Source organism: Labrus mixtus, chromosome 3 (assembly GCF_963584025.1).
Source record: "Labrus mixtus chromosome 3, fLabMix1.1, whole genome shotgun sequence".
NCBI classification, from domain to species: Eukaryota; Metazoa; Chordata; class Actinopteri; order Labriformes; family Labridae; genus Labrus; species Labrus mixtus.
In genome coordinates this window covers 31,695,997-31,710,029 of record NC_083614.1, presented here as the reverse complement: position 1 = coordinate 31,710,029, position 14,033 = coordinate 31,695,997, and the positions used below count along the sequence as shown (strand labels likewise).

At 40.5% G+C, this 14,033-nt stretch overlaps 1 protein-coding gene across 10 annotated transcripts in view; it reads left to right on the top strand.

Moving 5' to 3' along the window:
• Window positions 1-1,388: 1,388 nt before the first annotated feature.
• sgip1a (SH3GL interacting endocytic adaptor 1a) overlaps window positions 1,389-14,033 on the top strand; it is a 63,615-nt gene continuing 50,970 nt past the window's right edge. For 2 of the 10 annotated variants that reach the window (XM_061034588.1, XM_061034585.1), the window contains exon 1: window positions 1,983-2,456. In XM_061034588.1, coding sequence (XP_060890571.1) covers window positions 2,447-2,456 — 10 coding nt within the window. In that variant the 5' untranslated portion in view covers window positions 1,983-2,446. Of the gene's footprint in view, window positions 1,608-1,980; window positions 2,457-14,033 lie in introns of those variants that run through there. The other 8 variants (XM_061034582.1, XM_061034583.1, XM_061034580.1 and 5 more) reach the window with 7 other exon arrangements.

Here is a 14,033-nt window from a genome sequence, read left to right as displayed (position 1 = left end):
TTCTTAAAACAACTAAGAAGTGTATGGACATTTGTGCAACATAGAACATTTTCTTTTTATAATAATAATAATAACTTTATTTCTATAGCACCTTTTAAAAACACAGGTTTACAAAGTGCTTTGACAAACAGCAAAAACAGAATTAATTCAAAAAAGGTCTTATCACTGTGTAATTGTTAACAGACTAACAGTATACTGTATTATTTGATGTGATTTCTTCTTCTAAAGATTGCAATTGTACTTTTGTACATTATTTCTCTCTGATGTTATTTTGTTTATTTGACCATACAAAATGGACTAAATACATAGAATGTAAACAAAAGTAAACTCAAAACAAAAAAGTATATGTTAAAGGCTTTATATGCGATTTGTTGATCCAGTAGATGTCGCCCTTGAGCACCAGCATGAAACCAAAACAACTGGTGCTGCATTGTTGTGTTAGCATGCTAATGCTAGCGATCTTTATTATGCTCGTATCTTCACACTGCATGTAAATTTACCTGAAATGAGCGTGATCTAGAAACACAGTTAAGCAGTGAGTACAGTATGTTATTCTTCTTTTCTCTAGTCCCTCAATTAAACAACTTTTATACGTGAGGGGAGGAGTCAGCCGGCCGTCCAGGCGATGTAAACAAAGTGAAGATAGGACTCTGAAAACTCTGAAAACATCACAGACAGTGGGACTCGAGTGTTACACCCATTGTAGACAGTCATGACTCACAGAGTTATTTTCAGAGGATATACTTGATTTATATTATATTTAAGTGTGAAAAATCACATATAAAGACTTTAAATAATATTATATTTAAAAAACTTGAAAATTAAACATCTTTGTTATCTCTTCTTCCTCTTGACTTACTTCATGAGAAACATCACTATTATCCATTTAAAAAAAACTATTTTGACTACAATGATCACCACACCTCCTACTAGTTAAACTGCACTCAAATGGCTTGCTGCATTAATTCCAGTTTTATATTCCGATATGATTTTTTTCCCCCAAATTTCACTTTTCGTTGTTCTTGTTTTCTCTGTTTTCCTAATTGTTAGTCTCCTCTGCTCCTGTGTTGTGCACATAAACATCCACCTCCTCTCTGCCTCTAGTTCTCTCCCCCCCTTTCTTAGAAAATTAATCAACACACACACCAAAACATAAGTGCACACCCCTCTCGGGGGCTGTTGTGTCATCATTGAGCCTTCGTTGGTTGTGGTTGTAGCTGATCGATCCTCGTCTCTGTACACTTAGAAAGCACCGACACAAAATAAGACAGAGGCTGAAAGAGAGAGAGAGAGAGAAGGAGAAAGGTGGGGGGGAAAGGAGGAGAGAAAGAGAGAGAGGGCCGAGTGAAACCACACCTTATTGCAAGAGGGGCGGGACACAAACAGGGGCACACAGGCAGCTACTACAGGATTAGTCACTGTGCAGGAGGCTGCAGGGAAAGCATTTTTATTTTTCTGTTATTATTGTGTGTGTGTGTGTGTGTGTTTGTGTGTTTGTCCTGAACATGGGTTGTCACTTGAATCACAACTGCATGCTACTTTGTCTGCGAGCAAATAATTGATGTCATTCACCGCTGGGCAGGTTCTGAACACTGCACTGACATAAGGTAGGATGAAGGAGAGGGGCTGCATGTGGTGTGTGTGTGTGTGTGTGTGTGTGTGTGTGTGTGTGTGTGTGTTTAGAATATTTGTATTTACTCTGTACATGTCTTTTGGCATCTATGTGCACCTATTTGGATATGTAAACACACCTCTGTGTATTTAGTGTAAGCGTAGGATTATTTGTCAAGCAAGAGAGGTTACTAATGTAGCCTTCTCTTGGGCCATGGTGTCAGGAGACTCGAGCTGTATAAGCCATGTGACTCCACAAAGAGCTGCTCGGATTGGCTGAGGCCATCTCTGACCTCAGCAAGCTGCCTCCGCCCCTACTCAACACTCCCACCCACCCCCTTACTAAGCACACATACACACACACACACAACCCTCCCTCTCTGTCATTCTCTCCGCCTCTCTGCCTCTCTCTACCCTGCTTCTGTTATTTATTTTTTTCCTCCTCCAGTTAGATTCTCCCCCCTCCTCTCAGCATCCTCGGCTGTAGGTTAGAGCCGCAGTAGCAGCAGCAGCAGCATCCATGGCTTAAGCCCTAGCTCTGATCGGCAGCTAGCCCGGCCAGGCCCCTACCCCTCCTCTCTCCTCTTTTCTGTCTCTCTATCTCTCTGTCTCTGTTTTTCTTCTCCCTTCTGGGATAGTTGACAAGCATCGTCTGGGATCGTTTGAGGCTCTCACAGTTAGCCAGGGCGTTAGCCACATGCACACGGCTGCTCTGCTGCCCATCAATTCTACTGTATCTCTCTGGTAACCAGGGGCTTCTTTTCCTCTCCCCCTCCCACCACCTCCTGCTTTCATTTCAGGCTCCTTGGAGATAGAGGAATGCAAATCTGCAACCATGATGGAAGGTAAGCTGTTTTTCTTTAATTATGATATTGTCCTGTGGCTGTATTTTTTAGGGGTAATCCCCCTTTATGTCCTTGTCCTACAACGCTTCATCTGCTAGGCAGCGTGTATGTCTATATGTGTTTGGGACATTCAAATGTCATAAGCTGCCCTGCTATTTTAAGAGCATACATTCCAGTGACTTGCATGTTATTCTTAGGAAAGGGGGCACAGCCACTGAATGTCTTCCTCTGAGGCACAATAGCAAGGCTAATTGAACTGTTTGTACCTTTTGTCACTAAAGTGTGTTTGTGCGTGTGTGCGCAAATGTCTGAGTACCCCCCCCCCCTCCCAACCCCCCCATTTCCCGCTTCCCCATCGTAAAGGATTATTTGGATTTATTGTGCAAGAAGGCTTATGTGCCCAGCTGGCTCACTAGTATGAATTCTCTTTGTATGGTGTTCTCTAAAAAACATGCACACTCACACACACACACACACACACACACACACACGGATAAATCCTCGCAGCGCTGTGTGACTCTGCTCACACTTCATGGCCATTTTACTCAGCGTGTGGATTGTGTGTCTGTAGTGGTAGCATGCGTACACACCCATGGTTGGACATATCTATCTATTTTGGGATGCGTGTTGAGAGGACAGAGGGAATTGATGACTGTTTATTTGTTTCATGTCCCTTTAACTGATGACATCATCAGAGGGGGAAGGCCAGTGATGGAGGGATGAATCCCTACAGCTCTGCAGCTGGCAACACGAAAGCCTCCATCCATCCGTCTGTTTCACATGACAACTCTTTATTTCTTACCTCTCATCATGTCTGTCATCGTATATTAAAAACTACTGTCCATTTGTTTATCCAGGACTGCCTAGATACGTTGACTTTAATGTCATTTTTATTAACCTTGAGTTATGTAAGCTCTCACAAGCAACAATAAATAGGCAATGTATTGTGGCAGTGAACATGTGGAAACAGGGATCCGCCATTTTTGCTCGCGCCCCTGCGGGTGATGTTCATGGTTATTTTTTCGTCACGGTTCCAAAAAAAATGTCAGTGATGTTTTCATTCAAGCCTGTTTGTTCCAGTTCATTTAGAAACTGAACAACATGTCAGTATGTCTGTTGACCAGGAAGAATCCCATTAGCTACCTGTCTACTGTCGTTGTGCTTGTGCATGTTTGTTTGTCTATCAGTGTTTTTTTAAAGGAATTGTATTCATGCTGCCCTGCGTGCTTGTTGGTTGGCTATCAGAGAGGTTGTTCATAGAAGGAGTAGAAAGGTCATTGAGTGGACTTGATGGGGTTTGCTGAAACCTCTCAAATTGGAGTGACAGATCTCAGATAGTTGGTACTTTCTTGCATTTTTGGACCTTTAAACCAGTGATAACACTTGCCATGTATTATTCTTTGTCCTAAACCACATTTGGTGTGTCGTCTGTTGCTGGCTCTACTTTGCTGGTTGCATTTGAAAATGTAGCAGTGAAAATACAATATCCACTATGTCTGTTTCTTTTTTAAATCAGACTTTTATTTTTGACTGTGCTCCATCTTTAGGTTTATTGCTACATGCCCATGCAAGTTTAATAAAAGTCTGTGTGATTACTCGCTAGCTGCGTGTCTTCAAGATGAGTTTTTAACAGTTGAATTGGTTCATGCATCAATAATGACTCCTCCCAAACGTTTGATAACTCTTTATCGAACTGCAGTGAGCGAGTATCATGGAAAAGGCAACAGTCTGTTTGTCAGTCTGGAGTAGTTTGTAACAATCAGTGTGTGTCAGATACACGATTACACAAATGACACACTGCTGCAGTATAGGTTATCATTTAGAAGAAAGCTAAACATGTTATGCACAATGTTATCTATTTAGCTTGTGCCAACTCTGCAAGCAAACATGCAAAACCGATCTTCTCTCCATGAAATAATAACGGACTAATCATAGCCGTAACAGTGTCCCTTCAGTATTTGGTGAATTAATTTGTGTTTTCCTGAACGTTAAGCGAATCTTCTGTACTTTTCTGATTATGAATAATCGTGGTGTTTCTTTTGTTTTGAATGGATATCAAAGGGTTGTGTATGTAATCTCTACCCTCTTTGTTTGGTTAGATACAGCAGAATAAACATTTTATCAAATGTTTTAACAGTTACAGAACTAATTGATACAAAAATAGATTTATAGTTAATAATTCTCAAAGTTAACTTCAAGGGTAAGATATTCAGGATCTATCTATTGCTCCCCCCCCCCTCATGTGTGCCGTCCTGTCATCGACTCCATTTGTCACGAGCCAAAGTGTTAGGTAACAGACGCGAAAGAGAAAAAAAGAACTGTCTGCAAACTGCTTCTCTCACATTAGCATGGCTAGCTCAGGCTTAGCATGGACTGTGTGGGGGCAGGATTACAGTCAGGTGTTAAAATTGGATGCTAATCCTTGTTAGCTCTGCTTTTTAAAGCCCCATGCCATGGCCAGCATGGTTGTCCCTGGATAACTCAGAGGGTAGAAAACATGGGGCAATAACTTCACTTCAGGTCGAACAGAGGGGAGCAGGCAGTTAATGGTTTGTGTTGGTAATCTTCATGACGACTATTTTATTTCAAGAAACAGCAAACTGGCTTAAAGCAGGTTGAGCTAAATATAACTATGTGACCTCCAAATGATGACTCCAAATTGTTAAATTTCCTTCAGTAAAGTCAAAAGATCTAACCTTGGATGTACTTTGGCTTAACAGAATTTATCATAAACATTTTCTAGGAATTTCCTGGACGTCCTGCAAGTGGGATTACTTCATTAGGGTGTTGGTGCATGCTTTCCTGTACTCACGAGAGCCTGAACATGTGTGTCGCTTACTCAACTCTTTTTCTACATAATCATCGGGTGGGTTTCCTGATCCAATTGGACTTAGAGGGGTGGAGTTGTTGTAGGATGCTTAGCAACCCTCAGGACAAAGATGAAGTTAAATTGATTCAAATTCAAATTCAAGACTCAAATCTGACAGAATCTGAGGTTGACATTTTTTGTTTGATGGGTTCGTTCTTTATCTATCCGACACTTACACAGACTTCCATTGATTGATTGATAGTGAGACAATTTGCTGTTCATATTTCTGGTCCCCAGAAGAAGAATCTTTAAGTATTAAATAACCCTCTTACACCTATGCTCTAATACAGCCATCCAATCTTTCATCTTAATCTAAAAAAGCTTAATACCCTGACATTGTCAAGTTTTCCCTGGAGCTTCAACAACTTCTTTTCTATATTCAGGCCAAATTGTAAACTTTGAAAACACAAAAATTCTCAAACTGTTCCACCCAATGGGAAAACCCTCTTGAATTTAATGAGCCTATGGCATTTCCTGTAGCTCCATGTTATGAAAGTGAACATCATTGTCCCAGCACTGATAAAGCTCTTAGAAAAGCAGATTCTGTTTGTTGTTCTCTGGTATGTTGACAGAGTGTTGTTGACTCAATCCAACACATTTGTGGGTTGTTATGAACACTGCAATGCTTCAGACTTGTAGTCTGGTTAATCCTAGTTAGGAATCAGACTGTCACAGGGAGGCCCAGTACTTAAAGCTTGCCAGGCTGGTAAACTTAAACCCCTTGACTGGAATGCTGCAGAGTAGAGGGCAGAGAGGACGCAAGGCCATATGGTGGACTTTACCTCATTCCTCTAATAAATGGTTAATTACCTGACTACACATGATCACTACATTTTATTATAATGATATAAAACCTGATTGTATACACAAATATATATAATCATATTGTTTCTTTTGTAAAGTAGTTCTATGTTCCCTGACTATTTCTGTCAAAGCATATGGGTTATGTCCACTTACCCAGCTTTTCAGAAGCACCCCAGCATTAAAAAGAATGGTCTCTTTTAGTTTGATTTTAAGGAAAGTAATATGATATTGTTCCTGAAACCCTTTTTTAATTAGTGTTTGTTCTATATTGGTCCTGTGTTAGCACTTGGACTTTACTGGACTTTACATTACTGTCTACTCGCCGTTATATTGTATAGTTTCTGCTTATAATATGTCTACACTCATGCACTTTAACTTATGCCAATACTGTCCATTTATGACTCTGTTTTTGCACATTTACATTCAATATTCCATATTTAATCTTCATATTCCCGACTAGTAATGCTAAGTTAAATCCTGGTTGTATATATTCACATTCTTAGTTTTGATATCTTTTAGTACTTATTTACTTTGTATTTAATATTAGATTGTGTTTTTTGCTCATATTGTGTGTTTGGGTAACCTGCTGCTGTAACGCCACAATTTCCCATTTTGGGATCAATAAAGTAATTCTATTCTATTCTATTCTATTCTATTATCATTTAAGTCACGACAGGATTACGTTCCTAGAGGAGATAGAAAGAATAAGATAGGTAGATATTCATTACGCTGACTGCTTGAAGCGTGGTGTTCAAGTACAAGTTGGTCAGGGCCCGACGGCATCAGCAAGATAACTGAGGTTTGAGGTCATAGCCATCTATTCCAATGTTTCTCTTTCAGAGTCTGAGCTGCTTCAGGGAGACTTGTAACACAAATGTGATAACAGTAGCTTGTTAGCGATGATGTAATGGCACTATAATCCTATATGGATTCATTATAGTGGAAGTTGTGTTCAGCTATATCATTGCATTTTACAAACATGGAATGACACACACACTCACTCACAATGACATTTTATTACCAAATGAAATCACTTTGAGAAGTATCAGTGACTTTGAATATAGTAGCACATTTCTGATTGCTCTCTCAGCAAGGCTCTGCAGCCATATGGTTTCCAGGGTAACTACCATGAGGCTGACTCATGACTGTTTCGCACTGAGTTTGGCAGAGGCTCCCAACTGCAAATATCTGATTACATTTCTAAATAACATGTTGTATCACTGTGAGCAGAGAAATGTAAAGGATGGTGTACCAATGTCTATCCATGACATTCAAAACATTTCACACTGAACAGGTTTCCTCTGAAGGTTTTTATTTGCAGAGATTGCTTCACTGCTCTTTGTTACTGACCCAAATGAGTAATTCAATGTCTCGCCATTGGCCTTAAGACATGAAGTATGTGGGCTGATGCATTGGAAACCGACATCAGTGGACTTGCAAAAAAAAAACGTTATGATGGTTTACGAAACAAAGCAAAACAGCTTCTGTGGATGTGAAATCCCGGATATTCTCTGGATTTGTGCATTATGCTCCATCCTGAGTCATAGACTGAGTCTCATGTTTCTCCCGTTATTCTAATGCCGTTCTACATAAAAAGATGTCTTCTTACTTGTAAACAAGTCTTAGGTTGTTGTCCCTTTAGTAGAGATTAATAAGAGATTTTAGTGTAGTCACAAGACAAACAGATCAAGTAATGAATGCTACATGGATGTTGCCAGCTTTTCAGGAAATGCCTGCAGTGAGGCACAGTGGGAGTGGCATGTCTGTGCCTTAATAACATGCAATTACATGACATGGTAACTGTGTTTATTGACATGTGGCCTAAAAGAAGGCCATTTCAGAGGCAATATTTTCTCAATTAGAAAGTGAGAAAATTAGTTGGTGTGTGAAGGGGGGGGGGGGGGGTACCTGCAGATTAATGGGTCTAATAGTTGTTGTTTTTTGCACGTCTCTTCAATCATCAAGTGCATGTTTCTTTATTGCGTTTTCTTCACAGCGGTGTCAGACAAAGAGGAAAGCTCATTGTTGAATGTGTCGCAGTAGAATGGAACTATTGTGAGTGTGCTTGACAATAAGGTTGAGAGAGAACCAAATGAACTTTCCCACAACAAAGACACGCAGGGACAGAGACTCAGGAGAGAAAGAGCAGGAAGGATAAGCAGTCAAAATGAATCTACTGTTTCTTGCTACACTCCTTCCTGACACCATATTCATTCATTCATTCATTCATTCTTCACACACAACATCCTCCTAACAGGCTTTCCAAACTTCATATTTGCACAGTCACACCCACTCAAACGCACACATACACATGGACAAGCTTATGTAATCATGCAAAGGATCCAGCACCAGATAAACAGAGATGCTGGTGTAATCCTGTGGCAGCTGGGTGGGTGGGGGGGGGGGGGGGGGGGGGGGTGGGGGGAGATGAGGTGATCTTACTGCATATTCAAACTGTTTCCCTGAATAACAGATCAGATCAGATTTAGCATGAAAAATGTTTGTGTTGAAAAAAATGTCATCAGATAAAAAAAACCAAAAAAAAAACTGGTTGAACTGCTTTGTGATGTTGTGTTGGACGGGTCCATGCTTGAACAACATGAAGCAGTCAAAAATGAGAAGCACCACATTGCAAAGCTGTACAGTGAGAGTTATTAAGCAGATCATTCCCTTTTTATGAATCAAGTTTTAACTTTAGCTCAGTGCTTCAAAAAAAAGTGTGGGCCGTGGACCGTGCTGCAGGTGTGCCATGAGAGGAAATCCACCAAGAAGAACCGCTAAAGATTTACACAAAGTGACATTTATCTACATAAAACAACATCCTCTGAAATACTGACATAAACAATAAGTAGCTTACTTAGCTTACTTGTGTAAACTACAAACAACAAAGTAAACAGATTTTGGCAATCAGTCCCGCACAAGGCATTACAGGAAACATGGCAGGATCGGCTGTCACCTTGGACTATCAAGAGTTTAACCTTGTCGGACATAACCAGTATTTTTGAGGCAGTGGAGTTCTATTCATTAACGTTAACACTAGCTGCTCACCTGCTGCGGTGAGAACGAGATCGCAGCTGAAAACATTTCTAAACACGTGTTGATCATGAGCGACTTTATAAAACATACAGCTGATAAAGTAAGCCACCAGCGCTGAGGCATAAAGAGCAGAGAACCACAAACTGCTGTGTCTGTTTACACAGCAGAGTTGTCTTGTGTGTTTGTGTGTGTGTGTGTGTGTTTGTGTTTGTGTTTTTGTGTGTGTGTGTGTTTGTGTGTGTGTGTGTGTGTGTGTGTGTGCGTGTGCGTGGGGAGTTGCAAACAAAACTGAAGGACAGTAGAACCATAAAGTTAGTGAACCATTAAGTGGTGTATAAATAAAAGTTTGAGTTGTGAAATCTTCTAACAATACTACTTACAATAAACGTCTAAATACTTAAAGTATTATGTTATATTATTTATTCTTATAATTAGGACCCCTGAGTAATTTTGTATTTCAAAGTTGGCTGCAGAAGTCTTGAGTTTGGGAAAGGCTGTGATTCTTGATTCTTGTCTTCCCAGTCCTGTACTGGTTTATCGAAACATAGCACTTTAGAGAACAAGAAACAGACTATGGATGCTGTTTGGAGCCATTCAGGGCCCACACAAAGATACGAGGAGCCTGCTGTCAAAACGATAGGTGATGTGCTGTCACAGACCTGCGGCCTTATTTAATCAGTGAAGTTGTTTTGGCTGCTGCTGCTGCATATCTGCTGTCAGTGCTCTGCACCCTGGATGTCTTTGTGTCATGCCATGACATAATAGGAGCACAGAAGTCTCTGTTGTTCCCATTATGAGCAGAATTCAGTCAAATAATTAATTAAATGTTGCCTTGTTAATTATCTGTATGCACACATTACAAGGATGTGTTCCAGGTAATAGCCTGGATCCTCTGTGTGCCTAATTTGTCGTAACTCTTTGTCGTTTCATTTATTGCCCCCCCAAAATGAAAAAGCTGCTTTCATAATAGCGTACTTCACCAAAACCCAAAGCAGTATAGCTATGAGTTCAAGCCACATAACCTAATTAGTGGAGGGACAGACGATGACAGAGACTCAGAATAAGGCTGACACAAGCATGCAGGATGGAGAAAAAACACTTGAGCTGAAGAGTGTGTGCTTTACCACCAGCTCCATAGACAAAAATCAGTGCTGGGGTCAGAAAAAGGAAATAATGTGAGTTTAAAATGTCCTAGTAGGATAGCGTGAGAGAGGATCCATGGAGAGCAGTAATGCGTGTAAGAGCGCTGGAGGGAGAGGGCAAGATTCAGAAGGAGGGGACACAATCATCATGAAAGGCCTGTTTTTTTTGTTGAGTCACTTCCTTGCGTGTGGCTGTTTTTGGAGTCTGATCGGCTTCTGGGGCAGCAAGACTCAGAGTCTCAGGTTTTTATTTAGTTTTGTTATTATGTCACCTTTTGTGTCTGAATTTGCATCTTGTTTCTAAAAGACAGCTTCAGGCACATCCCTGTTTTTGACACCACTCCTGTGTTCAAACTTAGACTTTGTCCTGCAGAGCGTATTAATGTGTTGTTTTGCTCTTGCCGTGTTGTGTCCTGTTGTCAGGACATGTAGAAGCCCATGTGAGTATAATAAGATTCACTGATTTCATCCCTCAAGCATCCCTTACAGCAGTGGTTCCCAAAGTGGGGGACGTCGTGACACACTGGGAGGGGGGTCGTGAGATGCCTTCCAAAAACAAATACAAACTGGAAATTACTTGAAATGACATATTTTAACCATTATTGTGAAATTACATACAAAAATGTTGTTCAGTTAGTTTAAGGCTGCTGTATTTTTTTATTGTTGTTCTAATGTCAGTGTTTGGATAGGCCCATTAGTGCGTGCTGCTGTGTGCACCGTTATGCTTTAACCACTTCCAGGGACAGAAGGGGTCCCCGGTCTCTCGCGTCGTTATTTTGGGGGTCGCGGGATGAAAAGTTTGGGAACCCCTGCCTTACAGTATGTACTGTAATCCTGCTGATATGGATAACACTCTTCCTGTACCGTTTTCTGAATTCTCCAGCATAGTTTTTTTTCATTTGATCAAAGAAGAGAGGGGGACAGACATGGTAGCAGGGGAACCCTCGGGGAAGTTGGATTTATTTGGTCATATAAAATGAATGTGCTCCTCTGCATAATGTATTCAGCTCCCAAGCTGACTGTTAGTGCTTGGCTCGATGTCCTTTAGAGTTTACTTATGAATTAACATGCAGTTATAAAACAATACAGAGTTGAATGGATTACATGATGTGTGTGGTTGTTTGTTTCTCTGTAAGATAAAAATCACTGCACCTCATCATTTTGAGTATTTATGCACTAATATGTTGAGTTTCTTACTTTGAACTTGCATCATCTGTATTCATTTGTAATTCCACTGGTTTCCCAGAATACCTTTCAACAATCCCTGAGGAAAACGGCACAACTTACTCTACGATGGGTTTCATTTGTTAGAGTACTTAAAGGGAGGAACTAGAGACAAAGAGCTATTGATGATGATAAATAACTGTGCCCATAACATTACTGTCTGAATTGCGTTTGTAAAGGATTTTAGAAAAAAGCAATTCATACCAGTCTCATCCTGTTGTCTGACCTGAGACAGAAATCTATATTCTGGAAGCTGACACCTAAACCTGCCTTGTTCATGTTTAGATTTCAGCTCATGAATAACAATATGAGCTCACATTCTGATACACTTTGTCCTTTTATTTGTTGGAGTAAGAGCACTAAAGTAGCAACGAACCAAAATTTGAAGAGAGGCTTCTACTGACATCAGTTAAAAATCATTTTCTGCATCCATGGGTGTGTGACAAATCCCCTCTTTGCCATATCTGTGGTTATGTCTGGGTTCATCACCGCGTGTGTACGTATATTTGTACTGTATGGCTGAAAGCTGGACCAGAGCAAACAGATGTCACATTCAATCAGCGGGGGATGCACTCGCACAGTGACGCAGTGACACAGCTACAGGAAGAGATTAACAGCGTTTGGATTGATACTGGTTGGGTTGAGAGATGCAGTGATGATGAAGGAGGGATTGAAAGGTTGAGCGAGCGAGAGAGAGAGAGAGAGATGTAGGGGTAAGAGGAATGTGATTCATGATGGAGGGTTTTAAGGGTGTGATTAAAGAGGGACACTCAGGGTGTGTACGAGTGTCTCACCAGCTGTGTGTGACATGTTTTCAGACTTGTACTGTTTGCATGGGGAGTTTCTGCTTGTGTGGGTGTTGTGCTTTACGCGCCTGTATGTGTGCATTAGGCAATGGGCCTGGTTACATTCAGGCTTTAAGTCCCTCCACATTGTTGCTTCATTTATTTGTTGCAAAAGCATTTAGACATTTTGTTACAGTGTGTGTACATGCACCTTAATGTGTGTGTTAAAGGCAAATATGTGTTTGAATACAAAATGTGGTCATTCTTTACTTGCCTTTAGGTAATCACTAGAAAATAGTTCTTTCATAAGCTCATAATTCAGCTGTTCTAAGATTGCATAATAAATGAAGACGCATTCTTGGTTTGCCTTCAGATGAACATTTTGTGATGAGAATATGTACTTAGAGGTAATACATATTTCATAAGTATCCATTATTGTAAATGTTGAGTTTTACTCTTTTTTTTTGCGCGATCGTTAAAGAGAATTTGTTGAAAACATGTCATATATTTTTAGTTAACACAGTCTCGTACTTATTTTACTTTTTTTTGGTGTTTACTTAAATGGCATTAGTTTACTGCCATTTTCTTTTGTGCTCACTTTTTCTCCTGTTTTTTTTGGTTTTGTTAAAACGTTAGGTTTAGAGATTGTCTTTTGTTTGATAGGTGTTTGAATTTGTGTGTTAAAATAAATCCTCGTTTAAATCACAAGATTAGTTCTGCTTTTGGTTTGGGGACCGGGGGAATAACTTGTTTCGGGTTTTTATGTTACAAACCTGCCCCCCTAGACGGGTGCGTAACAATCATCTAATACAAATGTTTTCTAGGGCAACTTGTACACAGTCCGTAGTTGTAAAATATTTGAAGATAGTCAAAGAGATGAAATCAAAAGTAGCAGAACACCAATGTGAGCACGCACAAACCTTTCCTGCAGCATTGTTCAAATGGGCAAAACTATGCAAGTATAGCTCGACTGGCCGTGAGAATACTTTGACCACAGCAGAGCAGACACAGCTCATATAAATGTGAGCAGTTTATTTTGATCAGACCTCAACTATCAGGGTTAACGTCTGCAGACAGCACATTTCTGTTTGCCCTTAAAGGTGTGCATGTTTGTGTGTGTGTGTTTGTTGTCAAAGATTTTGGTAGAGACGCTCCTTCTGCCAGTCGTTGTCCCAGCAGCTATCAGATGGATGACTCATGGCAGATAGGATTTCATTAGCAGACATCAGACCATCCACAGAATAGAGGAGCCATTGATTTTCATCATATCAGCAAGGGAGAGAGAGACGAGAGGGGGGGGGGGGGGAGGGAGGAGAGTTAGAGATTCACAGAGAAGTGCAACTGAGAGGAAAGTGCACGTCAGTGAAACTTAACCACACAACACAAAGCACCTGTCTTATGAAGACCCACACAAAGACAGTACCGGCTGTACACCGTTTGTTTGGTATCTACGTGTACAATGAAGGATGGCCACAAAGGATTACGGCTTTTAGTCGTTTTTGTGTCAGTATCATTCAGTAAATTGTTAGAATTCAGCAAAGGAGAAGAGACTGGAGCTGTTTTTTCTGGATTCTTTTTCTCCAAATGACTTTTTTCGTCAAAGGCGTAATTTAGCTCCGGTAATTTAGGTTTTGACGTGCAGTGTTACAGTAAGTCGTAGGGGTACCGGTAAGTGTTTTCACAGCTGATATCCTCATAGGAGTTCCTCAGCATTTGC